This window comes from Rutilus rutilus (genome assembly GCF_951802725.1).
Source record: "Rutilus rutilus genome assembly, chromosome: 2".
Taxonomy (NCBI): Eukaryota; Metazoa; Chordata; class Actinopteri; order Cypriniformes; family Leuciscidae; genus Rutilus; species Rutilus rutilus.
In genome coordinates, this window is record NC_140210.1 from 17,484,892 (window position 1) to 17,512,811 (window position 27,920).

At 36.5% G+C, this 27,920-nt stretch overlaps 1 protein-coding gene across 1 annotated transcript in view; it reads left to right on the plus strand.

Moving 5' to 3' along the window:
- The window catches only part of ptprdb (protein tyrosine phosphatase receptor type Db), an 87,405-nt gene that overhangs the window by 50,116 nt on the left and 9,369 nt on the right, over positions 1–27,920 (plus strand). Inside the window, exons 10-32 of the mRNA XM_084399961.1 lie at positions 2,107–2,217; positions 3,213–3,224; positions 5,067–5,336; positions 6,397–6,978; positions 7,090–7,232; positions 7,349–7,490; positions 8,985–9,287; positions 9,648–9,841; positions 10,975–10,998; positions 11,303–11,420; positions 13,507–14,160; positions 14,644–14,741; positions 17,394–17,650; positions 18,892–18,985; positions 19,146–19,355; positions 19,583–19,743; positions 20,307–20,422; positions 21,999–22,096; positions 22,340–22,463; positions 23,752–23,927; positions 25,120–25,143; positions 25,749–25,868; positions 26,959–27,113. Coding sequence (XP_084256087.1) covers positions 2,107–2,217; positions 3,213–3,224; positions 5,067–5,336; positions 6,397–6,978; positions 7,090–7,232; positions 7,349–7,490; positions 8,985–9,287; positions 9,648–9,841; positions 10,975–10,998; positions 11,303–11,420; positions 13,507–14,160; positions 14,644–14,741; positions 17,394–17,650; positions 18,892–18,985; positions 19,146–19,355; positions 19,583–19,743; positions 20,307–20,422; positions 21,999–22,096; positions 22,340–22,463; positions 23,752–23,927; positions 25,120–25,143; positions 25,749–25,868; positions 26,959–27,113 — 4,186 coding nt within the window. The remainder of the gene's footprint in view (positions 1–2,106; positions 2,218–3,212; positions 3,225–5,066; positions 5,337–6,396; positions 6,979–7,089; positions 7,233–7,348; positions 7,491–8,984; positions 9,288–9,647; positions 9,842–10,974; positions 10,999–11,302; positions 11,421–13,506; positions 14,161–14,643; positions 14,742–17,393; positions 17,651–18,891; positions 18,986–19,145; positions 19,356–19,582; positions 19,744–20,306; positions 20,423–21,998; positions 22,097–22,339; positions 22,464–23,751; positions 23,928–25,119; positions 25,144–25,748; positions 25,869–26,958; positions 27,114–27,920) is intronic.

Sequence of the window (27,920 nt, forward strand, 5' to 3'; positions counted from 1 at the left end):
TTCTTTAACCAAAAATTGATAGATGAGTCAGATCTTTTGTTTTTGGCCTGTTGTCCCAAAAGGCTATACATTTAAAATGTGTGTATCCTCTAAAAGTGCATAGCATTTAAACATTCAAAGCTAACTGCCATGGACTAAATTTTTTTAATATTAAATTTGTATGGGATCTTTAAACTTTTATGTTTAGTCCCCTTTCCAACCTTTGAATGGTTGCATCATTGCTTGAAACTTGAAAATTGATTTGCTATAATTTTTTTAGTAGAGCAGATATCAGAGATGACTTAAGGCCCCGATATACTTCAAGCGAAATCTAAGAAATTCGTTTGGAGTTCGTTTTGGGAGATCAAAACAGCTTGCCAAAGCGAACTTTCCGGCAACGTGACGTAACTTTACTAGAGTGCCGAATTGCAGGTCTCGTGCAAACATATCAACGTTGCTATGATCAGATACTTTTCTTATGCTTTATTAAAATGCTTGCTGTCTCAGTTTCATTGCGTGTTTATTTTATTATTGAGAGGAAAGCGCGCAGCATGTATTTACATATTCATCTAAACTTTGCTCTCAGCAGTATGGGCGGCATGAGATGTTCATTAACAGTATATCGCTGGTCACATATTTTGAACTTTGTTTTACCCCTTAACTTCGCCGTGAGTATATCGGGGCCTTTATGCGTTTTCCAGATGAATGATGGGAAAAGAAAAGCGATTAGCTAAATTAACTTATTATATATTGTGAAAATATAGACCAAATCTGATTTTTTTCCCCCAGTAATTTCCGTGACTCATTTTACTGTAACTAACATTACAGAAAATATTGATATTTTTCTGAAATGCTGTTAATTTATTCCAATTAAAACATTTTTCCTGCTTTTGCTGTTTTTCTCACGCTCTTCTGATCCCTCTGCGGATCTTTTCACTTCTTTCTCTCTCTAATTAAACATCACTTCATTTTTCAGCTAGAAATTTCTACTTGGATGAAAAACCAGGCTTTTTATTATTTTTATCTTGTCTTTTTAATGAAGCCTTTTTAGAATCTGCTCTACATGCTGTGCAACAGCCTGTGTCTTTTCTGTCTGTCTGTGTCTATATCTAAATATTAATATTTAAAAAAAAAAAAAAAGATTGAAAGAGACTTGACTCCTTTCTTTCTCTTTGGTAAGAACACTTGATTGCTTTGTTTTTTAGATATCAAGGCAATATTTTGTTTATTTTATTCTTGGCAGACTTGTTCCAGGAGTTTTTCTAAATACTCTGATGATTTATATGTTGTTTTAACTCTCTTGGCCACTTTAATTTTGTCCTGATATTTACATGTAAACCAGTTTGTGTGGTGTTGGCATGTCTGAGTTTCAGTTAACAAAATTATTGAGCCCTATGGACAAAGTGGGAGAGAGGCCGCACTATGCATATATATATATACTTTATTTTGCACAGATGCGTTTCGGCGCGTGCCTTCTTCAGTGAGCTCTATGGACAGCATCTGTGACATACTTTTGATTTTCCGTGTAAAATAATTTTTACTCATCCCTTAGTTTGTGAAAACAAACAGAAATTGTGTGTACAGTAATGCACTCATAAAAGATGTCAATAGAGCAAGGCAAGCCTGATGACCGATATGTTGCAAATAACTTTTTTAATAGTGTGTAGGATGTATAATTTTCTTTTAATAGATTAGTTTAAAATTAATATAAATTATTCAATTTAATTTAATAATTAATAAATATAAATTAATAAAAAAAAAATCATTAGTTTATATTGGACTTTTTTCCGACACATGATCCGAAAAATGTAATATGTACTTAGAAAGTATTGCTACTTTTTATGACATTACGCTAGCATTATATAATCTTTTACTAACGTTGTGAAAAGTATGTGAAATTACAGTAAGTATATTAACTTAAAACAATATACAGTATATAAAATTTCTTTGTTTGGCGAGTTAAATTATTTTCTGTGATGATCAACAACAGGCCACAGATACTGTCGATATAGCTTAACTTGTACAGAACATGGAACATTCGATCCAACGGACTGGGCTGGTGACAAAGTATGTGCATGTGTCGTTGTGTTGTAAATGTTTTGCCTTTTTATGTGCATATGTATCCAGGTGCACTTCAGATAGATCAGAGTGAAGAAACTGATCAGGGTAAATACGAGTGTGTCGCAACCAACAGTGAAGGAACGCGCTACTCGACACCAGCTAACCTTTACGTCAGAGGTACAGCTTTGAGTTACTTATTTGAGCGCTGTAGAATAACATTTTTTAACCTGTAACCACACATTCTTATGAATAGATACATGTCAAAGCAAATCTCTGTAGTCTGATCTGTCTGATTCTTCTTAGATCATCTCCTCTTATCAAGGTCGTAACCATGTCTTGAACATTGGGGGGGACCAAAGTTTTTGTTTTTTGTGTTTTTATTTAAAGAAATTAAATAATTAAAGGATTAAAATGAATTTAAGGGAATAAAGAAGAAATAAGAACAGTAAAAGAAGTTCCAGGTCTAATTGTAGCCTATATAGTTGTGAAGTAATCCATTTAAATTCTTTGCAAATAATATTTTATTTAAAAATATGCACACATTCACTCTTGTTTGTATGTCTAATATGTCAAAAATGTAAAAAAAAAAAAAACCTTTCTTGTCTTGTCTCGTCACATTACATTATTTTCAATTCAAAATGCCGAAATTAAAGCAAAGAAGTTGAGTAGTTTGCATCACTGTATATTACTGTGGGTCGTTAAACATATACCTGTCGTAAAACAGTTGTCAATTATTAAATGTTTAGCTAATTGTATCTTATTACGCACACACTCTTTCACTGTAAAAACTAAAAGTGTCGCGTTGGAATTCTCACTCGTCTTCAGTGAATAGTAAGCCCCGCCTTCTTTGATCTGATTGGCCATCGTTTTGACATTGACAAGCGCTGTTAGACCGCTGAGGCAGACCAGCCTAAAAATGTACCTTTTTTTAAACTTTCTGTCATCCTAACAACCAACAGAGCGGTGTGTGTAATGGAGAGCAGCATTAAGAAATATCATATATTGTGGGGGGTGGGAGGGGGAAGGGCAATTTGTCCATTTCTAATTAAATACTTGTCCCCCTCAATGCCTATGGTGGTTACGGCCCTGCCTCTTACGTACCTTAGACATGTTGTCATTGTTTGTTTGTTTCTCCCTGTTGGCTCACGTCTCACTGCTGGACTCCTGTGTAGAATTAAGAGATGGTGAGTGCTCTTCAAACCAGTGCTCTGTTTCTTACTCTAATCTGAATTTCAGACCCCTCACATCTACATAATCCTTCTCCTCCACTGGGATTTCCTCCCTCCGGACAGTCTAACTCACTTTCCAGATCCTAATACTGCATATGTCATTTGACACTAATCCACCACATTTTACCTGATCCTTCTTAACCGCATTCCATAACATTATGCTGATAGAAAATGATATCATAGTAATGCCATGTACCCATTTGAACTTCTGTCCATTTACAATTTACAAAATTACAATTTATTTCATACATTCATCCTAGGTTATTTGTGTGTTTGTAATAGTATACTGTGAAGTTACTGCTCCATTTTCACAAATTATTTTCACAATTTGTAAGCGGGGAAAAGTGTGGGAATTTTATTTTGAAAGGAAAATAAGATAGATGTAAAATGTATTATATAATATATTTCTTGGACTCATCAAGAAATCATAATATAACATAGGACCATCATTTAAAAATATTACTGAAAAAGGGGTTACACTTCAGTATAAGGTTCCATTTATTAACATGAACTAACAATGAAAAATACATAACCCACAAAAAAAGTTAATTTCAGCATTTACTGTTACATTAGTAAATATCAAAAGTTTTATCTGTTAAAATGATTTAATGGTCTTTGGCTAACATGAACTAACAGTTTTATTTTTATTAACTTATGTTAACAAAGATTAATAAATACTGTAACAAATGTACAGAGAATACAGTTTCATTTCAAATAAAAAGGGGGAGGGGGGGATTTTACTAATGCATCCCAGTATTGTTATTAGCATTTTCATAAACCAGCCAGTAAAAGCCAGTTTTTTTAAAACTTTTACAACATTTAAAAGACAAACTCACTATCACTATCTGGCACACTTTACCAATGCTTGGCTAATCCTTAACAAAATGTACCTGTATTTGTACTCCAGCAATTCACCTTAATATATGACCTTATATTATATTTATGAAATATGATATTTTTAGACTTGGATAAATTTGCTTTGAATAAAAAAAATGATAAAAAACTGTAGAATATGTACCTTTGACATGTCAAATACAGTGTTTAGCATAACAAATGCATATCACTTTTTAATGTGCATCTCTCGATCACAGGCAGCTGTATTTGATGGCTTCTTTTCTTTATATAACATTTATATACATATTTGATGGCTTCTTTTCTTTATATAACATTTATATACATATTTGATGGCTTTTTCTAGTATATAGTCACCTGACAACAATTATGCATAGTTTGACCCATTAAAGAGGTGACACAGCCTAACCCTAACCTTAACTTCTACATAACACATTAGTAATATGCCGCGTACAACACTCTGAGGGCGTATCTTATTTATGAAATATTATATTTTTAGACTTGGATAAATTTGCTTTGATTAAAAAAATGATAAAAAACTGTAGAATATGTACCTTCGACATGTCAAATACAGTGTTTAGCATAAAAAAATGCATATCACTTTTTAATGTACATCTCTCGATCACAGGCAGCTGTATTTGATGGCTTCTTTTCTTTATATAACATTTATATACATATTTGATGGCTTCTTTTCTTTATATAACATTTATATACATATTTGATGGCTTTTTCTAGTATATAGTCACCTGACAACAATTATGCATAGTTTGACCCATTAAAGAGGTGACACAGCCTAACCCTAACCTTAACTTCTACATAACACATTAATAATCTGCCGCGTACAACACTCTGAGGGCGTATCTTATTAGAAGCGGTGCTCTCTGTAGCATTAATAATGTCTTTAGCATGAGTTAGTAAATGGCTCACTGTCTTTTACACCCTCAGTGCGTCGCATCCCTCCTCGGTTCTCAGTGCCACCGATGGATTATGAGATCATGCCGGGAGGAAGTGTGAATATCTCCTGTCAGGCAGTGGGCGTTCCCATGCCATATGTCAAGTGGATGCTGGGAGCCGAGGATTTGACACCAGAAGATGACATGCCTATTGGGCGAAATGTTTTGGAGCTCACAGATGTACGCCAGTCTGCCAACTACACGTGTGTGGCAATGTCTACACTTGGAGTTATTGAAACTGTTGCCCAGATCACAGTTAAAGGTACACAGGAGTGATGTTAAAAGACTCTCAAAGAAAATGCCTAATGTTATTGAAGAAAAAAAACAAAACATTTAGTTAAACAATAAGTTCCATAGGAGGAGCCAATATTAAGGAAGCAGGGGGGCTGATGGTTGTTCCGAAACCTAGTGAGCTGCCCTGCTGTCTCTTGCCTGGCTAACTAAAATGTAACCTCATATAAGTCAATGACTTGGAACACTCTTCATAGGCTACGACTCACTCTGAGTGCACATCAAACACATTTATTTGATTTCAAAAGGTTTGTTCATTTTTTTTTTTTAAGCAAACAAGCTGAAATAAGCATAAAAATTGCTTTAGTTTCTGCTTCAGAATTTGGCAAGTATTAGCTATTATATAGGAGGCAGTATAACTGCTGTCTATCTTTTGTTACAACCTTTGCATTAGGAGCGTCTGTAATGCCTTTAAATGCTATCATATGTCATTTCATGATACTAAATGAAAATAAGTTAAATAGTATTTACATTTTTCTTAAAGTAAGTCATTTTATTTTTCACTACCATTCATAAGTTTGGGGTCGGTACGGTTTAAAAAAAAATGTTTTAGAAAGAATTCTCTTATGCTCACCAAGGCTGCAATTATTTGAACATGCATTAAAACTGTAACATTGTGAAATAGTATTACAAATTAAAATAAATGTTTTTTATTTAAAAATATCTTAATGTAATTTATTCCTGTTAAATCAGAGCAGAATTTTTATCAGCCATTACTTCAGTCTTCAGTGTCATTTTATTATATTAAATTATATTAAATTAAATTATATTATATTATATTATATTATATTATATTATATTATATTATATTATATTATATTATATTATATTACATTATATTACATTATATTATATTATATTATATTATATTATATTATATATTACAGTCCGTTTGTGCTGCTTAATATTTTGTGGAAATCGTGATTAAAAAAAATCATGATTCTTTGATGAATATAAATTATAAAATAAGATTTTGTAAATCTTTGTAGAAATGTTCCCTAATTTATTTCTCTCCCTCTTCAACTCCATAGCCCTCCCCAATCCTCCAGGTGCTCCAGTTGTCATGGAGCGATCTGCCACCAGCATTACTCTGATGTGGGACAGTGGAAATCCACTTGCTGTTTCTTATTACATCATTCAGTATCGTCCCGCCTCCTCCACCGACACCTTTAAAGAAATTGATGCCATAGCAACAACTCGTTACAGCGTGGGTGGACTCAGCCCGTACTCGCACTACCATTTCCGGGTCATGGCGGTGAATTCGATTGGCCGCGGCCCACCAAGTCAGACCGTGGAAGCTCGCACAGCCGAACAGGCGCCGAGTTCCCCTCCTCGCCGTGTCAGAGGTCGCATGCTGAGTGGTTCCACAGCGATGGTGCAGTGGGAGGAGCCAGAGGAAGCCAACGGTCAGGTGGTTGGGTACAGGGTGTATTACACGTCGGATTCGTCTCTGTCTGTGAGCCAATGGGAGAAGGAAATGGTTCGAGGGGCTAATTTTTTAAACATACGAGACCTGACACCCAACAAAACATATTATATTAGAGTGCTTGCCTTTACCGCAGTCGGAGATGGACCTCTTTCCAGCGATCTGCACATCATTGCCAAGACAGGAGGTGTGCAGTTTGTGAAGTTGGGATTATTTTATAGATTCTAATATTGCAGCTTATTTTGTTTCGGTTGCATCATTCTCTAAGCATTGTCTTTCTGCCTCCACTCATTTCTAGTCCCATCCCAGCCCACAGAACTGAAGGCAGAGGTGAAATCAGAAACCAGCATTCTTCTGTCGTGGATCCCTCCTGCTCACAGCGGCACAGATGCCATCACTGGCTATGAGCTCATATACAGGCTTGGAGACCAGCCAGAGCAGGTACTTACACAGACAGACAGACACACACAGACACACACACACACATACACATACAAAACGTTTTCATTTTGTAGTGTCTGGTTTAATGCTATTTCCTTTAAACCTCTCTCTTCCAGAAAATATCATTTGATCCAAGCTCCAGTTATCTGCTGAAGAATCTGAAGCCGTTTTCCACCTACATATTTCAACTAGCAGCGCGCAGTAAACACGGCCTGGGGGCATTCACCAGTGAAATCACCGTTCAGACTCCACAGACACGTATGAGCGATTCTATAATTGGAGTTACATTTTGCATTTCAAAAAGTTAAGGAAAAAAACTGTTCAGTAACAGAAGTTCTTTCCAGTATCTTATTGAAAACGTATTCAATTTGAATAATTCAGTGCTTGCCAAACATAAGTTACTGTCAGCATTGTCCTACCTTGGTAACAGAGTTTGACGGTAACAGAACAGGTTTTACAAAATAACTCTTTGTGTAAGAACTTTTTAGATTAAAATATATTCTCAGAGAGCACACATCCCTTTCAGTGCTTCAGATCTTATCAGTGGGAAAGTGACATCATTTCCTGTATCTTACATAGTTGTGGGAGATAATTCCACCAATTTAAAGGCAAAGTTTGGTGCGGTAACATAATTGACACAAGATTTTTATAAGATAAAAGTTATTTTTAAATAATTTAATGTTGTAGAATAAGGAAAATTACTATTTAGGGCTTATATAAATAAAATAAATGAAACATTACCAAAAGAAAAGTAAAATAAAATATTTTGATTGCACAATGATGCAATCATTATGGAATAAATACACTAACTTATTCAAACAACAAGAAATTATTATTTAAGCTATGTAAGCTATTTTTTACAGAAAATATTGTATTGTTATGGCCTGTGATATCTTGTGATCCATGACAATAGGTTCAAAAGTTATAGGAATAAACATTTAACATTTTAAAACATATTTAAATAGAAAACAGTTATTTTAAATTGCTCAATATTACTGTTTTACTGTATTGTTGATCAAATTAATGCAGCATAAGAGGCTCCTTTCAAAGACATTAAAAAGTCTCACCGATCCCAAACTTTTGAATGGTAGTGTATCTTTAAAAAAACAAGGACTTCAAATGGGGTGACAGCATTAAACTTGAACAGAATCATTAAACATACAGCTAATAAAACTATAAAACACCTAGATTTTTATTTAGAAACACATGTCATGAATCTTGCATACTCACTGAATCCATCAGTATGAACTGATTCCTTAAATGAATCAGATTTGTTCATGCTAGACATAGAGAGTACAGTTTATAGAGCATGTTTTTCATTGCCTCTGTTCACTCGGCTGTAAAGACTTGGATTCTGCTATTGGTTAGAAGTTGTTTGGGAAAGATACAGTAAACAGCTGTCAGGCTATTGAAAATGTAGTGAAGTGTAAAGAGCAGGTAAGAACATGAGACACTCAATGAAAGGATCTGGAAAGAGGGAGTCAAACAAGTAAGTTTTACGTTGAATGTATTCGTTTTTCATTTCAGTTCACCATATGTGGACGATCATTTGCGGTTTGATGTCTTGCTTTATTTTACCTGTGTGTGACACCACATTTTACGTGTCAATTTTGTCCTTTTATGTCTTTTTTTTGTTTTCCTCTGATTTCATTTCATTTCCACACATTATCATCCACAACAACACTTAAACTAACCACCGCTGCCTCAACACACACAATTAAAACCCACCCAATTCTCTAACCACCCAATCAGAGTCCACACCCCCTCCCCAGGAAGTCACATGCATAAGCCCCTCCTCCACAAGTCTACTGCTCAGCTGGGCTCCACCCCTCACAGATGAAAACGGAATCATAACAGGATACTCCATCCGATATGTGGCAGTGGAACGGGAGAAAGACCCCGTGCAGAGGATCCCGAACATCCCATCTAACTGTTTCCGGTACCGGATAGAGGGGCTGAAGAAAGGGACCCTGTACTCTGTGACAGTTGCTGCCCACACTGACACAGGTCAAGGGCCTGAGAGCCTACCAATATTGGTCCGCACAGAGGAAGACGGTATGTGACAGTGCCTTAATTTGACCCTTGACCTGAAGCTGAGCCTCTCCCAAAAGTCCTTCAACATTTGCCTTGAAGCCTAGTGGTTGCAATATTTCTGACTTCTCCCAAGTTCCTCTTTGGATTTCCTTCTTTCAGAATTTTTCCATCTGCATAAATAATAGCATTTTTGGCTTATTCACCCTGGTGATAACATGTTCAGATCCCGATCCATGGCTAAAGCTTTTTCCCAAAGGATTTATCAAGATAATTGAACCCCAGTACAATACCTCTTTCCCTGACCTTTCCTTGTCCTTCTCCTGTGAGCTGAAAGGAATGTTCAGCTGTGACTACATGTCCTTTACTCAAATGCTCCTTTAGTGCCCAGCGCACCTCCGCGGGGTGTGGATGTGGTGGTCTTAAACGCCACCTCTGCTAGAGTGTCATGGAAACCTCCGGTTGCTGAGCGACAGCATGGAAAGATCCGTGGTTTCCAGGTGACATACGCTAGACGAACAGCAGGGGAGAGAACAGTCTCTCCCAGAATTAGGGAACACCTACTGGGAGAGCCACAGGTAGGAGACTTCACCTCATGGACACACACACACACACACACACACAAATACTCTTCTGAAGTCAATGTGTGTTCTTTAGAAATGTGGTGTTTATTTTTTGAGTTGTTCTCCGTTTGAAAATAACGAATGCTTGATCTCAAAAATCAAGGACTCTCAAAATTCAAAGACATTTGACTAAAGTTTTTTTCTGGTTGCGTAGAAAATCTTAAAATAATTTTTTATGGTAATTTCTTGTTCAAACTTTTAAACAAGTCTTCAGTAAATCTATAAAAAGTGTTGAAGAAGGTAAATGTGACTTTTCATAAGAAATGAGATCATATTTTAAAGTTTTTGGTAAACTTTACTTTTGGTAAAAAAAAAATCAACGCAACTTCGTGCATTCAGATTAGGTTCTCTTTCTTAAAAATGGTCCTTATTAGTAACACTACTTTGTTTTGTCAATTTGAATTTGTTAAATGTAAAATGTCTCATTCAACCAATAAATTCATCAAGGCAACTATACAGATTTCCTGTTCAACACATTTTCATTCAACATAATTTTGTTAGCCATTATATATAGTTCTATATGACAATATGTGAAGTGAACTTTGATTCTAATGGTGCAATTACTTTACAAAGTAAAGATGTCTAGGATATAATACATAGACCTCAACAAAATTCACACATACCAAAATCAACTTGATCAAAGTCATAAAAAAAAAATTTCATATAGTTTGAAAATGTTTCATTTTTCAAGGTTTAAAGTAGTGCCACTAATTGAAGAATCACTTGCATACACTAGACTAGAAACATGATGTAGAACCCGACCTATCACTTGATCTGGATGAGCTGTTTGTTTGTCAGTAATTACGCTTCTTAGCTCAGCTAATGCTCTCTAAATGGACTTTCATTTTGCTTTAATCATCAGATAACATCAGTATCTGCTTATTATCCGCATGCTGAGACAGAACCTCCGATAACTATCTTAGGATCTAAGAGCCTTAAAACCACTATGTAATTGTTCCAGTGAACCTTTCACACTATTTATTCTCAGTAGACCTTTATTCATTGTGTTGTTGGGAATAATCGTATTACATCTTGGCATTCAAATTCATTTTACTTCTTTTTGTGTGTGTGTGTGTGTGTGTAAACAGCCACAGAATGACTCGAAACAATATGTGAGTATGACTATTTTGAACATGACCCAGAATTTTAATACATTTACTTGAACCAAAGTCCCTTTTAAGGCACATCAGTTCACTCTGCGACCGTCTTGGTAATGTTCCAATCCAGACAGCTATATTTTATCTATAGGCAATAGGAATGTACAGCTCCCATACTTGAATTGGGGAAAAATGGAATCTGTATTCCATTTCAGATTATTTTTCAATAATTAATTACAAATAAAATGGACATTTTAGTTTCTTTGATTTTTTATTTTTTTGTTGAAGTATTGTTTTAGTAAGTGCATGTGTTTATTAGGACCTGATTTTGACTGATTTATGGCCAAACACTGAATACTCTGTGACCGTGGCTGCGTTCACCTCAAAAGGCGATGGAGCACGCAGCAAGCCTATCGTCATCAGAACTAAACCATCATGTGTGTACACCTTCCCACATACTTACACGTTCATGTTTTGGTATACACACTTATGTTTATCTCAGTGTTAAATAGAAAGTTCACCCAAAAATGAAAAACATTTACTTATCATCATATCATTCCAAATCCAGACCCATATGACTTTATTTTTTTCCACAGAACACTAAAGGAGAAAATTTGAAAATAGTTTTATGCTCTTTTCAATGACAATTCCCCTTCCCCTCATGTGAGCTGTTGAACGTTTCAAATTGTAAGGTGTGAGCTCAACTTTTTTATTCATAAACAAATCATTCAGACCAATTCTGTGAACCAGATCAATTGATTCACTTAAAAAATCTGCCTCAATAATTATTTGCTAACAAATCTACTTTTATTAACTTAAAAATGCTTGAAAGAAAGAAAGCAGATGTCAAGATTTTTAGTGAATAACACTGGGTAATAACACAATTTTGAGTCCATGAGTTGAAATGTTCAAATTCATAAATCATTCACACAATTTGTGAACCTGATCAAACGATTCACTGACTAAAAATAATTATTTGCTTACAACTTGGACTAATATAGTGTGTGTCAATATTTGTAGTGATTTATCTATATTGGATATTGAGTCTATGATTTCAACTGTTCAAATTGTAAGGCATGAGTTAAACTTTCTAATTCATAAACAAATCATTCAGACCAATTTTGTGAACCGGATCAAACGATTCTGATTCAAAAGAATTATCTGTTAACAAACTGGACTACTTCTCTTATTCACTCTTAACCAAGGAAATATATATACCAAGGAAAGCTATGGTAAATGTCAAGATTTTCAATGAATTAATTTTGTAGTGAATTTCAGTGAGTCTTTTCATTTTAAAGGGGTCCTATTATGCCCTTTTATGAAGTCTTGATTTTGTTTTTGGGGTGTACTAGAATATGTTTTCATGCTTGATTGTTAAAAAACGCACATATTTTCACATATTTTACATTATTACAGCACTTCTCTCCCCATTCTGCCTCGAACACGTCGTTTTCGATAAAGCCCCTCCTTTCTAGAATACGAAATGTACTGTGATTGGTTAGCTGGCCCAGTGTGTTGTGATTTGCAGTGCTTAGCGCGTGTTCGGGAAATGTCCCACCCCTCTATAAGTGCAAGTTCTTCTCTAGTGTAAGTATTGATGATGGCGTCAATTTCAAACAAATTCAAGCCCGATTCAGAGTTCAGACCCTGACAATGTTAACAAACAAGAGAATCATGCAGAAAGAATTTCATGCACAGACTTTGCAAGCATGGATTTCACAGGACGTTTCAGAGTGCTATGTTTTGTGTAATTTTCTACATTATAGATACGATGTTATCCACCATTTAATCGTGGTATTTGTCGGAAAACTAAGGTAATACAAACAGTAATCGATCACTCAACTGTGATTAATTTTCCTAAGGAGCAGTGAACTGTCTTACAAAAGTGAGAGCTTACAAAAGCTGTTCTCCATAAAATGTGCAGCGCACAGATAAACGTTAAGCCTTAGGAAGGTCAAACAAATGAGCTTTGGAAACAGGGTGGACAAAACAGCATCTCTTTGACATAGCGACAACACTGTCTTCTCTAATGCAGCTCATCCAGGCCTTGTCCCCTTTTTTGGGTATTCAGTGGGCGGAGATTATTTAAATGAGGAACATTATGACTTCATAAGATCCGGAAAAAACGAGCCGTTCGTTGTAGTTCTTGAAAAGTTGATTCTGTTAAATAAAAGATCTCCCTTTGGAAGGTACTTTGAGCTTTGTAACCTTGCAGATCTTTTTTTATGCACAAACAGCAACATTGCACACTTACTAAAGTGGTAAAGCATAATAGGACCCCTTTAAAGGTTGAAAGCTTCGGTCCCTGTTCATTGTAATTCGGTTGAAAAGAGCACTGTCTTCTTTTGTTAATTGCGCAAGAAAGTCTTTTTTGGAGCTGTGCAGAAAATAAAGACAGAATTTTCATTTTTGAGTGAACTATTGTAATAACCAGAAAGTCAAGTATTTCACTCAACACATCATGATTTCACTACAGCGCTACATATTTAGTGTTGATCTAAAGTATTGTTCTCTACTCCACAGTGCCAGGTTTGCCCCTGCTTACAGTCTCGCCATCAGAGGATGGCACTGCCCTACTAAAATGGCGGCCTCCCCCTGCTGGTCTGTCTCCTGTGCTGGGCTACAGGCTCTCATATGGCCAGGCTGACCCGACCTCAGACTCCTTCATGGTGCAGGAGCTGGACGCTACGGAACGCACCTACACCGTCTCCTCTTTGAGTGCAGGGGTGCTGTATGTGTTCCGGCTCGCGGCCCGTACCATATGGGGTTATGGTTCAAGCGCTCAGGTCACATTTTTAACACCAAACGTGGTGCAAACAACCACAGATGACATGGTAACAATCCCGGGGACAACAGACGGTCAAAATGTGAGCATACAGGAAACCTTACCGCTTTTGGCTAACTTAACGGCTGAAAACATCAACTCCTCGTCTGTGATCCTGAGATGGGAGCGACCAAGAAGCTATGACCGGATCGAAGGTTACCGCGTGTGGTTCGCTGTCACCTATAGTAATGGCACGGATATTGCCATGGAATCAGACGTTTCGGAGGCTACGGTGGTTCTTAATGGCCTACGGGCAAATACTGAGTATGTGGCGAGAGTGTGCGTGCTTAGCAAACAAGGCCCTGGGGCCTATAGTCTCCCCATATCCATCAAAACACAACCAGCACAGGAAGGTATGACACTTGTATATCCTCACATACAAACATTTACTCTCAGGCAACCCTTCCTAATCAAAACCACTACATTTTCTTTATTCTGGAAGGATATTTTCTGTTTATGTCTGGTCATTTTTGTCTGTCTTTGTTGGTCTGAGTCTCTTGTTTGGTGACGTTCACGAAGCGCAGATTAAAGGTGAGAATCTTTCTGAAAATGGGTCTAGGTAAACGTGGAGTGCTCCATAATCTCATAAAACAACTATGGTAAAGGTGAGCCCTTGGAAAAGAGTGGCAAATTCTTATCAGCACTACTGTATTTTTCTCCTTTCGGTTCTGTGCACCCTTTGTAGATAACAACCTGATGTGGTAAATGTTTTTAGTAGAAACGGTTGAAAAGATTCTTTGATGTTCTGCTCATGCTGGAGGCCAGAGGTTCTGCTCATGTGAGCTGAAGTATTGAAGTTTGTTGTGCTGATCTTTTGTTTTATTTCTCTTTAATAGTGTTTGCCGTGAACTTCAGAGTGAAAGCTGCTATGAAGAGTTCTGTGCTGCTGACCTGGGAGCCACGAACCGCCAGTAATAAAGCACAATCTCTCATTGTAAGTACTGCAAAAAACTGCGTATGTGTCTGCACGAGTCAGGTTTGGCCTATTTTTGGGTCTACATGAAGAAAACAACTTAATTAACATGAAATTTGATGTTGAAAATCTAAATGTGTGAAAGAGTTAAGGCAGTGGTTCTCAACCTTTTCTCCAAAGCCTTTCATTATCCAAGACAATATTCAGAAGCCTCTCATATAGACAAAGATATTTCAGCTTGTTTTCAAACTTCTGCATTGACTGACTAAGGCAGAACAGCCAAAACATTTGTCTTTGTATCTCCTGTTTTAAAGGAGTCATAATGTTGTGTTACCTTGGATACCCAAATGCTCTATTATAGTATTTTAGGCACTTCTAAAAAAGAAAAGTGGAAAAAAAATCAACACAGAGCCCCTCAGACCATTATTTCTAAAGGCATTATTGTCTCGCGAGATCTGATGCGATGTTTTGGCTGTCGTGGACGGTCATTATAATAATGAGGGGCGCGTTGATTGGTTGCAGGAATGTATTTTACTACTTCCAAGCCGTACAAAAACATAGACAAAATACTGCAATAGCTCAATAAATGTGACGGTACTTATTGTTAGTGAAATTGTAATCACAACCAAAGAAAAAAGAAAAAATACACCATTGCCAGATACATTCTTACAGAAGCCCCACTAACTGAAAGCTATTTTCAAACTGCATGTTTTGCATGAGTTTGGCTAATAATGTTTAGTGGTATATTGTTTTCATACTTGCATTTAAACAGTTTTAGCCACTGAGCATGGACTCCTGTACCGTCACTACTGTAGCTGCTAGTGTAAAACAAAGTCGAAAGATGTGGCTAGCATTCGTAGAGTCCATTACCCGTGTTTACCTCGAAGGTAACGTTACATACAATAGCCGCATTAGCAGTTAGCTGCTATTTGTTAACCACAGTAGAGCAATAAAAACACAGTCTTACCTTTTCAATTTCTGGCAAGTCCCTGATGGTTGGGATGGCACCTTTTCCCAAACGGAGCTTCGAGGCCAAGTTCGCCTGATACTGCCCCAAATTTGTAAAAGATTCCGGTGTAAAATGTTTAGCACACACACCTAACGATACGCCACTTGAAAGAGTTGTTGGGACAGCGTCATTAAAAATGAATTTCCTCCACTGTTCCCTGATAGTTTTGTCCGTTTTTGGTAGATAAAACACATTTGCATGTTGTTTGTGGCAGTCACCCACAGAGCATCTCAAGTGTAGGCTACACTCGGTTTCTCCATCTTTCTCGAGTCGACTAAACTGAATCTGAGGGGGAGAGGGGCGGGCTTCCCGCGGCATAGGTTTGCGGTGTCCATATTTGGTATATCCTCCCCCGTCTTGACGTCAAGAAGGGGAAGAAATCAAAATCTCGTTTTTTCGTGCGCGTGCACGTGGCCTATTTTACAAACCCCGAGGTAAACAAACGCTTCACTTTTAAATATCGGCTTCCCGGCCAGTGTATAATCATTATGCAATCATAACATACATTGATTCTCGTGGAAAAGTGAAATTTCTACATTATGACTCCTTTAAGTCAAAAAATTTATTTTAGAGTGCAGACCTTTTGTATTGTTAAACGTCTGTATTAACACAAACTAGTAGTGGCAATATATTAACATAACATAATAAAATACAATAATTATAAATAATCCACATTAAAATAATTGATTTGGTAATTCTAGAAGTTTCAAGAACTGAATGTTTTTTCAGGGTTCACATTCTTTATAAGCAATATATTGACATTTACTTTCATTTGTTTCATATTTTTTTAAATATATGTTTTACTCAAAATAGCAATTTCTCAGTAGTTTCTACATGCTAAAATATTTAGAGTTTGTCTTAACTAAAAAAATGTACATTCAGTATAGACATTATGGTAACACTTTAGTTTAGGGTCCAATGCTCACTGTTAACTAGTTGCTTATTAGCATGCATATTACTAGTAGCATATTACATATTTATTAGTACTTATAAAGCACATATTAATGCCCTATTCTGCATGACCATATTCTAATTCTACATCCCTTAATCCTACCCAATACCTTAACTTAACATCTATCTTACTAACTATTATTTAGGAGTTAGCAATTAGGAGTTTATTGAGGCAAAATTTGTAGTTAATAGTGAGAATTGGACCCTAGTGACCAAGTTTTTATGACCGTAAGATTTTAATAAATTCTTTTCCAGGTCTAGAAATCACACTTAAAAATGTCCTCATACTGTATATCCCATTTTTCATTAAAATAAGAAACAGGATGTCAGTTTGCTTTTTGCTCTTTAGCTGTGTTATCTTATTTTAAAGCTGTTTTTTTTTGTTTTTTATCATTTAAATTCATCTTGTGGTCCCCATAACGGCTGGGTTATGTGATAGACAATATTATTAGCTCAGTATAAAAACAAACGTTGGGCGTGTGTGTTGTTCCTCCATTGCTACCCTTCATGCAACATATTGAGGTGGAATTGTGTACGACAGTATTGGTATAAACGTGCGAGCGTGTGCATGTTAGCAAGTGTCTGAGGTGTCAGTCTTAATCTCACTCTGCCTTCCTCAAAAGTGTGTGTGTCACAACATGCTCATAGTCTTTGCTGGTTAATTGTGCTTTTTAGTGTATTAAATGCTTTTCCAATCTCTCTTTTTCCCTCAGATCTCATATGGTGATGGTGAAAGTGTGGAGGTGGATGGGCGGCTCGGGCAGAAGTTAGTGACTAAGCTGAAGCCCCAGTCTCTATACACCTTCTTGTTAACCAGTAAAGCTGATGGCACTGGAGGCCTGCAGCACCGCGCAGACGCCATGACCGCTCCAAACCTGCTGACCAAGAAACCCCAGCTCCTGGACAAGACTAGCTCTCAGAGCATCGCTACCCTACAGCTGCCCGCTGTCCAGGGACAGGCTAATGTCAGGTCAGCATTCAAATGTTCAATTATTCTTCAATTTTCTTTATTTCCAGCTTTAAATAAGAATAGGCTCTATGCACGATCGCTTCTGCGTTTTGTCTCAGCCCGCCCAGTTACATCCGGTGCTGCGTCGGAAGCCGTTTTTGCATTCGGTGGAGATAATGGCAAATTACACTCGCCGTTTACAAGAACTTCCAGCGGTTAACGTGAATGATGTTAACAATATTGTGAGGCAGTTAGCTGTCACACCTAAGAGTAAGAAAGAGAAGGGCTTTAAATGATATATTTCGAGCTACATCGACAACTTTGAGGGCGAGTATTCTCTCATTTCCCGAAATCCGACTAGCGAATCGGTTTCTAAAATTGTTGTGTCCGTTTCTGTGAAAATTAATTTTATGAAAGTTTTGCCGCTACTACACTTCGCTATAGAACGCGCTATGCGGAAGTAAAGACGCTGGCTGAGATTCTACTGGAAATACGTCAGCAGCATTCGTGCATAGATAGTATTTGAAGTCCAGATTTTCAGTGTGGTCTTGGAATTTTAAACTCAACTGAATAATGTATATTATTATGTATAAAATATACACTACTGTTTAAAAGTTTGTGATCAGTAAGATTTTCTCTCTTATGCTCATCAAGGCTGCATTTGATCAAAAATACAGTAAAACTGTAATACTGTGAAATATTAATAGAATTTAAAATAACAGTTTTAATATTTTATACATGATCATATATATTAGATTTTGATTTATTTCAAAATACATTTTATTCCTTTGATGGCAAAGCAGAATTTTCAGCATAGCCCAGTCTCCAGTCTTCAGTGTCACGTTATTCTTCAGAAATCATTCTAATGTAGGCTACTGATATGGTTTGCAAAATATATTTATATTTTTTATCTTCTTTTTATTCAAGTTAAAAACAGTTGTGCTGCTTAATATTTTTGTGGAAACTCTAAACACTTTTTTTCTGAATTCTGATTAATAGAAAGTTCAGAACAGCATTTATATATATAAAAAAAAAGAAGATATTTTATTTATATATATTGTACTGAATTCAGTTTATGCTTATTTCAATTTAAAAATATATATATTTTCATTATTTATTACAGTAATCAGATTTTTTTTAAATATATTTTCACAATGCAAAAATATTGAACTGCCTTCATTTGATTTTTGTGCGTGCAAATAAACAGACTTTTCTTCATGAGATTCACCCATAATAATATAATATCATGTTTTTAATTGAAGGGGTTTCTACATTGTGGTTGTCCCTCTGAAGAGGCAGAGAGGAGGAAACTTCCAGAATTTATGGAGTGATCCAGATGAGATGAACATTGATGAGGTACTACATTTTTGTAATGAAATGCTGATGTCGCATGTTTTGATCAAGTCGTTCACTGTCTTTGCTGAACATATGTTGGTTCAGCATAAGGCAGTTGCAGCGTCTGTTGTGATTAACGTGGCTCATGTCATGTGCTTGTCCTGTTTTTTGGTTTCTCCAGCTACTGAGGGAGATTAATGGCACCGGTCGCTCTGTGCGTTTACGGAGGCAGGCGGAGGCAAAGACATACATCAGTTCTCATTTCCAGAATCTTCCAGCCGAGTTTAAACTAGGAGACGGCAGTGTGTATGGAGCATTCATGAACCGACCGCTTGTGAACGGACAGGAGTATGTGTGCTTCGTGCTGGCTATTCTTGAACTGGGCCAGAACGTAAGTCCTTCTTTTCTCTCTCATGTTGGTGATTTTTAAGGTCCACAATTCAATATTTAAGCAATAATTTATAAAAAACAATGTTATATTTTGAGTACAGTGCCTGCAACCCTTCAGCTGTCTCTATTCACAATACCTTTTCATTTTTTATTAATATTTAAAAATTATTAAAATGTATATATTTGTATCCTAATATGCTAAGTGTCTGTTTGATCCTTGATTGACAGACTGTGTACTCCACAAGTCCATTCTCTGATGCCGTGCTGTTCTCCGATGTTGAGCCGCAGCCGATCGTAGACGAGGAGGAGGGGCTTCTGTGGGTGGTTGGGCCAGTGCTGGCTGTCATCTTCATCATCAGCATTGTCATCCTCATCCTCCTCTTTAAAAGGTGAGATTGAAGGAGAATTGAGAAGGAAAGTGATTCAGAATTTGAAAAGGTGAATGTAGGCTGAATGACATCAATGGGAGTTCCCAAAGTGGAAATATCAGAGAATTTTCAAATTTAAAATGGAAAAATCATAGTAAACATGCATTGTTCTAATTATGCTCTGCTCTAAAATGTTCTAAAATCAAAAATTTTACCTGCTAGATATTGCTTTTGTGTAGAGTAAAACTTGAAACCAGCAATTCAGTCAATCCTTGTCAATGAATCTCTTGAACGATTCACAAATTGGCATGAATGATTCGTTCATTTAAAAAAAAAAAAAAAAAAAGGATGATAAGCAAAGGAATAAAAAATGCTAGATGTTTTATATTTTACTTGCGCAGAAGCTGATATTATTTATCCCTATTTCTTTTGTCTTCCCTCGCTTTATCTGTGCACAAACCAGCAAACCAGACAGGTCTGTGTATTATGTTTCTCTGTAAATCTAATTATGTTCGAAATGCAATATAAACTATTTCCTACTAAGTGAGTGTTGCTTTAATGCTCCTACGCGTGTGATGTTACAGGAAGCGGGCAGAGCTGGAGGGCAGGAAGTGCAGCTTTCCCAGCAGCAGTAAAGCCATGAGTTCCCAGCATCCATCTGATCCAGTGGAGCTGCGTAGAATCAACTTCCCAACGGCTGGTAATATACTGATGAAAAGATATGTCACTAACACACACACACAGGTACAGAGTGCTGAAGAATCAATTTTCCAGTCCCTATTTAATGCTCACACACTGTCGGTATCAACACAGTGTTGTCTCTTTTCTAGGTTTGCGTGCATCTATCATCGGTTATCGACGGTTATCAAGTTAGTTATGTGTTTTGTAGTCTATATTGACTGATTAACCCCCATATGCTCGCACATATGCAGTAACTGGTTTGGCTTTTTTCATCCTCTTAACTCATTTGAGTCATAATAGGGGTGTATGTGAACACCTGCTGCAGCGTGTGAAGCTTTTCTCTCTGCTCTGACTGACGTCACAACACCTTACACACACCAGCAAACACACTTTCCATGTAGTTGAACTTTCCTTTTTTTATTTTTATATTTTAGCTAATGATATTTTCTATCCCCTAACCCTTCCTCTAAACCCTCACATAAACCTTTCTACATTTTTAGATTTTCATTAAGACATTGTTTATTGTTTGTTACGGACATTTAGTCCCCTCAATGATAGTGGAAATTGATCTAAAATACACACACACATACATAACTAGTTATCTACAGGAGGATATGCCAGAGACATTTTCAAATAAAGCTATCTATAATAAAGATTACAGTAAATCATAAGTTTGGTGTTGAATCAGTGTTGATCTATGACTTTGTTCTTTGTTTAACAGACAGCTAATGCAGACATTAAATTAACTCTTCTCAATTATATTCCAAATGCGGCAATATTGATTTGTTTTGCTTTAAGTTTAATTTGATCTGATTCAGCAATTTCAATGCTAATTCCATCTTGCTTAATACTTCTGACTGTATTGTAATCTATACCCTCCACCATACATTATTCAGTAATGTTCAGACTTCATTTTTTAGAGATTTTATAGTGGGATGTGAATGTGAGGTCCTGCCCACCACAGCCACCAAAAAAAAGTTGTATATCATGAAATAATATTAATCAAGTTTTCTGTGAGGCTGTTTACTTCACTAAATAAAACATTTGTGTATATTCTTTCCCACTGAGTAGGTAAAAAGTAAATAATCTAAACAATTCTATTTAAATAGTATTCAAATTAATTAATTTATAGATGTTAGACATCTATAAATTAATTAATTTGAATACTATTTAAATCGTAAATCGTATTACTTTACAGGATTTGTCATTAAAAAACAACATCTTTTATGTGGAATTACCTGTTTTATAGCTGTTCATTGCACATTAAATGTATTAAAACAGGAACTATTTACAAATGTCCCCCTAAAAGTACAATTAGCCCACACTGTCCACTCCATTTAAATTGGTCTAAACCATCAGTGTTATTACATTTAGAAAATTAATCTCTGGGTACAAACAACTAGTCTACAACACAAATCCTTTTACATTCTTTTAGCAATTTCTATCCTCAAAGCACACACACTCATGAACCCAAGTGTTAAAATATAGATGATATCACTAACATTCTCTCACACTGCTCAGAGCACTTAATCCAGTAGCATGTCGTGTTCTCAGAGTGTGAACTGATCTTTGTGTTTGTGTGATGTGATTGACAGGCATGACCAGTCACCCTCCAGTATCTGTCTCAGAACTGCCAGCTCACATAGAGAGGATGAAAGCCAATGACAACCTGAGGTTCTCTCAAGAGTATGAGGTCAGATCTCACACGCACATACATTCGCACCCCGCGGGTGTACATTAAAAACATATTGGCCAATGAATGATGTACATTAGCACCACATTTCTGCATGCTATAGCGTGCTTTAAGTTCTTTTTCATGTACTTTTTTTGAGCACTAACTTCATTGCATAGGCCATGTGATGTTTGTAACGTGTGAAGTACAGTATGGGGCATGTCCAGCGTGATGTGTAATTCATGGCGTGCTTCTCTCTTGTAGTCTATTGATCCAGGGCAACAGTTCTCATGGGAACAGTCTAACCTTGAGATTAACAAGTCAAAGAACAGATATGCCAACGTCATCGCCTACGACCACACCAGAGTATCACTCTCCAACAATGATGGTGAGAGCGTGTGTGCTCAATATTGCTGTTTCTGTGTGTATTCATTAGAAAGAACACGTTTTAATCGTACAGGAGTATTAACATGGGAAATCAACTTAAAGCTATTTCCTGTTCACATGGCATCTAGCACCATTGCTGTTCGTTATCTCTAAATGGTCGCAGTGTTGGTACAGTAAAAGCCATTTTCAGTAAACTAAATGAAGCTGAAATAAAAATAAAAAAATATTAGAGAAGATCATTTAATTAGAAATTGCCGATTTTGCCAACTTTAGCAACTTACTAAAATAAAAATATATTCAAGAACTAAAATTACTAAAATTGAAATAAAAAGGATTGAAAACTAAATAGAAATATAAAAATCTTATTAAAAAAGTAAAAAAAAAAAAAGCACATACTAAATAAACCTTAAACTAAAAATAATATAACTGAAAATATAAAAATTAAAGCTAATTTAAAATATGAATAAATACTATGATTGTTACGAAACTGCTCCGAGACACGAGGGTTAAGATCCAAACGCAGCTTTATTGTGGGTAATCCAGAGGCGTAATCCAGTGTACAGGCAAAAGGTCAAAACACAGGTAGGCAGTCCAAACAAACCAACAAAGAAACAAACAAAACAGGCAGGGACCAGAGGCAAAAGAGTAATCCAGGGAACAGGGCAAGAAATCCAAATAAACCAAAAGACAAGAAACCAGGGAAAACGCTCGGAATTGCAGTGTAACACTTAAACAAGACTTCGCCGTGAGTGAATGAATGAACATGGTATAAATAGACAGAGACTAACAGGATAATGAGACACAGGTGAATGCAATCAGTGAATGAGGTACAGGTGAATGTGATCAGTGATAAGTGATGATGAGTCCGGGCAGTGAGTTATGGGAAATGTAGTTTGTGAGTGATAATAGTCTTATGTGGAGTGCCCTCTGGTGGCTCTCAAGGGCGCTCCAGCTGGTGACCGTTACAATGATTGTACATAAATAATAGTAAAATAACGCTGATGCATATGACTTTGTCCATGATCTAAATCGTCTCTGACACACTGATAGATTTTTTTTTAAATCCTGTTCTCATTTTCCAGTTAATATCCCATACACTGTGGACTTCTGAGCTTGATTTGTGCTGCTAATTAATTTTTAAATATTAGATCTGACACACCACTTATGGAACTGAATTCTATCTCTCATTTACACCCATTAAAATTTATGAAAGGCATTTTAGATTTTTTTTTCTCTCTTGTTAGATTGAATGTGATTTAGTTTTTTCCCCATTCCATCATGTTATGCAGGTGTTCCTGGCGGTGACTACATCAATGCCAACTTCATAGACGGGTACCGCCGACAGGGCGCTTACATCGCCACCCAGGGCCCCATGCCAGACACGTTTAGTGATTTCTGGAGAATGGTGTGGGAACAACACACAGCAAATATCATCATGATCACCAAACTTGAGGAGAAATCCAGGGTGAGAGCACTAAATTATACATACCACCATGTGTGGAGTCACACAAGCTCTGTTCCAAAACCTAGTATAAATCCTTGATGTCTACTACCTATATAGGTAGAATCTAAAAAAAAAGCACACACTTACCTGATCGTGATTGAGTAATTTGAAAGACTGCAGCTGCAGCTCCTCAAAGCACACTCCTCTTGTTAGCATGTTGCTAAGCTAACAACAACATAGTCTAATAAGCACAAAAATACTCTGCACACACATTTATCAATCATTTTCTATATTTAATAAAATAAAGATTATGCATTTCTAATCACTTCTCAACTTAACTTTTTTGATTTTTTCACTGACCTTGTTGCAATGGATTATGTGAAGGACCATTTTGAAATGCAATTTATTCCTGTGATGGCAAAGCTGGATTTTCAGCATCATTACACCAGTCTTCAGTTCAGAAATCATTCTAATTTGCTGATTTGGTGCTCATGAAACATTTCTTGTTATTATTATTAATGTTTATTATTTATTATTAATTATTAACAGTTGTGCTGCTTAATATTTTTACATTTATTTGAAATATAAAACATTATAAATGTCTTTACTGTCACTTTTGATCAATTTAATGCATTCCTCCTGAATAAAATATTAATTTCTTTTTAAAATAAATCTTTCCAACCCAAAACTACCCGGTAGTGTATTTGCAAATACTAACCGCAGAACGTGAAGTTTTAACAGCAAGAAAGCTAAATGCTTGTCAAAATCACATTTTTATCGGGAATGTAACAGATTTTCAGAAGCTATGGCCATTTATGCAGCCCACCAAAACATTAAACTAACTAAAAACTGTTTGACTAAAATCTGAAACAGTCTTTGCATCAGGATGCCTAAAAGGCTGTCAAGGTAGGCAGCTGACTAGATTTTGGAACAGAACTACTGAGACACTGAACACTTAATCAAACTCATAAACACACACACACACACACACACACACACACACACACACACACACACACACACACACACACACACACACACACACACACAAACACACACACACATACACATACACACACACACATACATACTAACCTTACTAACCTTGTTTTAATCAAACACAGCATTGATATTTTGCGTATTTCTCAGTGAGTCTGTTGTGTGGTGTTACGGAGCAGAGTAAGTCTTATGATGTTTGTCTGTTACTCTCCAGATGCCTTCGTATTTCTTCTCAAAGGCAAGACGTCTCACTTGGCTAATTAGACCACTCTCACTTTTCACTTGAATGGTTGATATTTCGTGTCTCACCTCTTACTCCTTTTTATCTCTGCCTCATCCTTTATTTACACCTACTCTCTCTTCTTCTGATCTGTCTCTCCTCGCTTCCTCTTTCCCACTGACTTCAGAGACACATTTTGCAACAAGTCACAAAGTGTAACTTAATATTTTTGGCTGATTATCACACTATCACTGCATGCCAAAATGTACTCGCAAAGGGTGTGTCTCAGTCCTTTCCCTAGTTCCCTTTGATGGGAATTAGTAAAAATGAGTTGAGTTAAAAAGGCATTCCGTTCATTTCTAGGGAGTGAACTGTTCAATGCACTGGAATGATTTTAATAATGAGGCAACCCACTCCCTGGGTAGTATACCTACTATTGAACTAGTGAGCAGACTGACACATAGCCATAGTGAGTACTGTTTGATGGAAAGCAGCCAAGCTTAAGAGCAGCTGACTGTCAGTTTATCTCAGCTGGTTCTTCAGCTCTCCTCTAATGTTTCCTTTATCACTGAGACATATGCAGCTGTGAGAGGTTAACTAAGTGTCTGCTGAACTGTGTGCAGAATAAGTGTGATCAGTACTGGCCCAGCAGAGGCACAGAGACATACGGACTCATGCAAGTCTCTTTACTGGACACGGTGGAGCTTGCGACCTACTGCGTCAGGACTTTTGCCCTCTTTAAGGTAACGAAACAGCAGTGATCAGTGCATAAACACAGTATACCAACACTTCATTGCTCTCACAAATGTAACCTTATGGCAGGGTCAACCTGTAGGTTTGTGGAACCCTAGACGAGTTATTATGAGTTATTCCACTGGTGGAAACATTGTCATAACATAAAAGCACATAACTTTTTTGTTTTTATCTTGGAATGTTTGAAAGAAGGTGTATATTTTAGGTACTGTAACTTTTTGTATACATTTTTAATCAACTTTCAATTACATTTAATGGAGTTTTTTTATACTTTTTAAACTATTTGTCACACTGCATAACTATGTAGTGACATTTCTATGTATTTAAATGCAACAAAAATGATCGTAAAAAACAAAACTATGAAAATGCTCTACACTATGTTCAAAAGTGAATACATTAGTCAGGTACAGCCACTGTCAGTGAGGAAAAAAATACATATGAAATAATGAATAAATAATTTAAACAAAACCTATATATTGTATAGAAACACAACACCTCAAAAATATATAGAAAATTTACGTTTTGCAGATGAAATGCTCTCTGACATCATCATCTCTTCGGCAATGTCTGATTTTCTTCTCCATATTGTTCTTGATAAAGTCGTACAAAAGTACTTTAAACATTAAGCAGCATGTTCACCAAACACTAGCTTATTTTTCTGCTAAGCTCAGGAATTTTTGAGCAAGCTATGGAGTCTGGGGATAAAACATGTGATAAAACAGTATTCAAATTCACTGCAATGCGTGAATAAATTATGCAGATTGCTGTGTTACTGGTTTGCTATTTTGAGCTTTTATTTATGCTATTGTATTTGTCAACTGTTTCAATTATTTGTCATGTGTTGATTATTCAGAAGTCATCCTGTGAAGTTTTTTTTTTTAGTTTGTCACTGTTAGATCATACACTCTAGATGGGAAGTATGTTGAATAAAATAAGATTGAACTAATTTTGTTGCGGCATGCTGCTGATTGGACGAGTAGTTTGGATGTTATGATTTGTGCATTTATAAATGGACTTAATGCATTATTCTGTTCTAGAAGTATATGGTGCTGTACTGAATTGTGTTGTTTCTATGTGCAGAGTGGGAGTGGTGAGAAAAGGGAGGTTCGTCAGTTCCAGTTTACAGCATGGCCAGATCAGGGGGTTCCTGAACATCCCACTCCATTCCTGGCCTTCCTCAGACGGGTAAAAGCCTGCAACCCCCCAGACGCCGGACCCATCGCGGTCCACTGCAGGTAACTAGTACAGAATCAAGCTAACATATTTATATCCAGTCAGACATGCAGGGTACGATTCTGAGAAACTATTGGTGAGTTTGTTTTGTTTTTCCCTTTACCAATGAAATGGGCTCTTATATTGGAGGGAGTATCAAATCATTTGCCTAAATTGTATTGAGTGTTTTGTCTCTGTCGCTGCACTCAATGCTTTTTGTAGAGTATGAGTTTGTTTTTTTTTTTTTTGCTTGGACACAACAAAGCAACATTACTATATACATTTCTATGGTTTTTACAAATGAACTGACACAGGAAAAATGTAGATTACATAAAATTACATGTCAGAATACCAGAGTACCAAGTACCAGATTTACTAACAGCTTGCGCCAGCTCAAACCCTCTTTTGACGTTAAAAACTACTGTTAGGATTTACTAAAGGCACGCAGTGAAAAATTAGTGCTGCAAAGGCGTGTACAGGGTTATTTTTGCGGCTGACCTTATTGCATATGCATTTTTAGGAGTTTCTCTTTCAGATGCAAAATTTATGGGAGGAGAGTATTTACATGAATCACTCAAGATGATTTACTAAGGTTTGCGCTAGTCATCTTACTGGTATTTTTCGCCATTCTCTATGTGAGAATATTTTAACACCGGTTAATGAACGTGTGACACCGCTGGGGGCTTTTGAATCGCTAACTTAAAAAACGAAAGTAAAATATGTTTGTCCGCACTGACATGGATAATGGTGCAGAGCAGAGCGAGCGTTTTCAATGAATTCCTATGGAAGTAGGAATGAACTAAAAAATGTTGACTCTGTTCTGCCCGTTC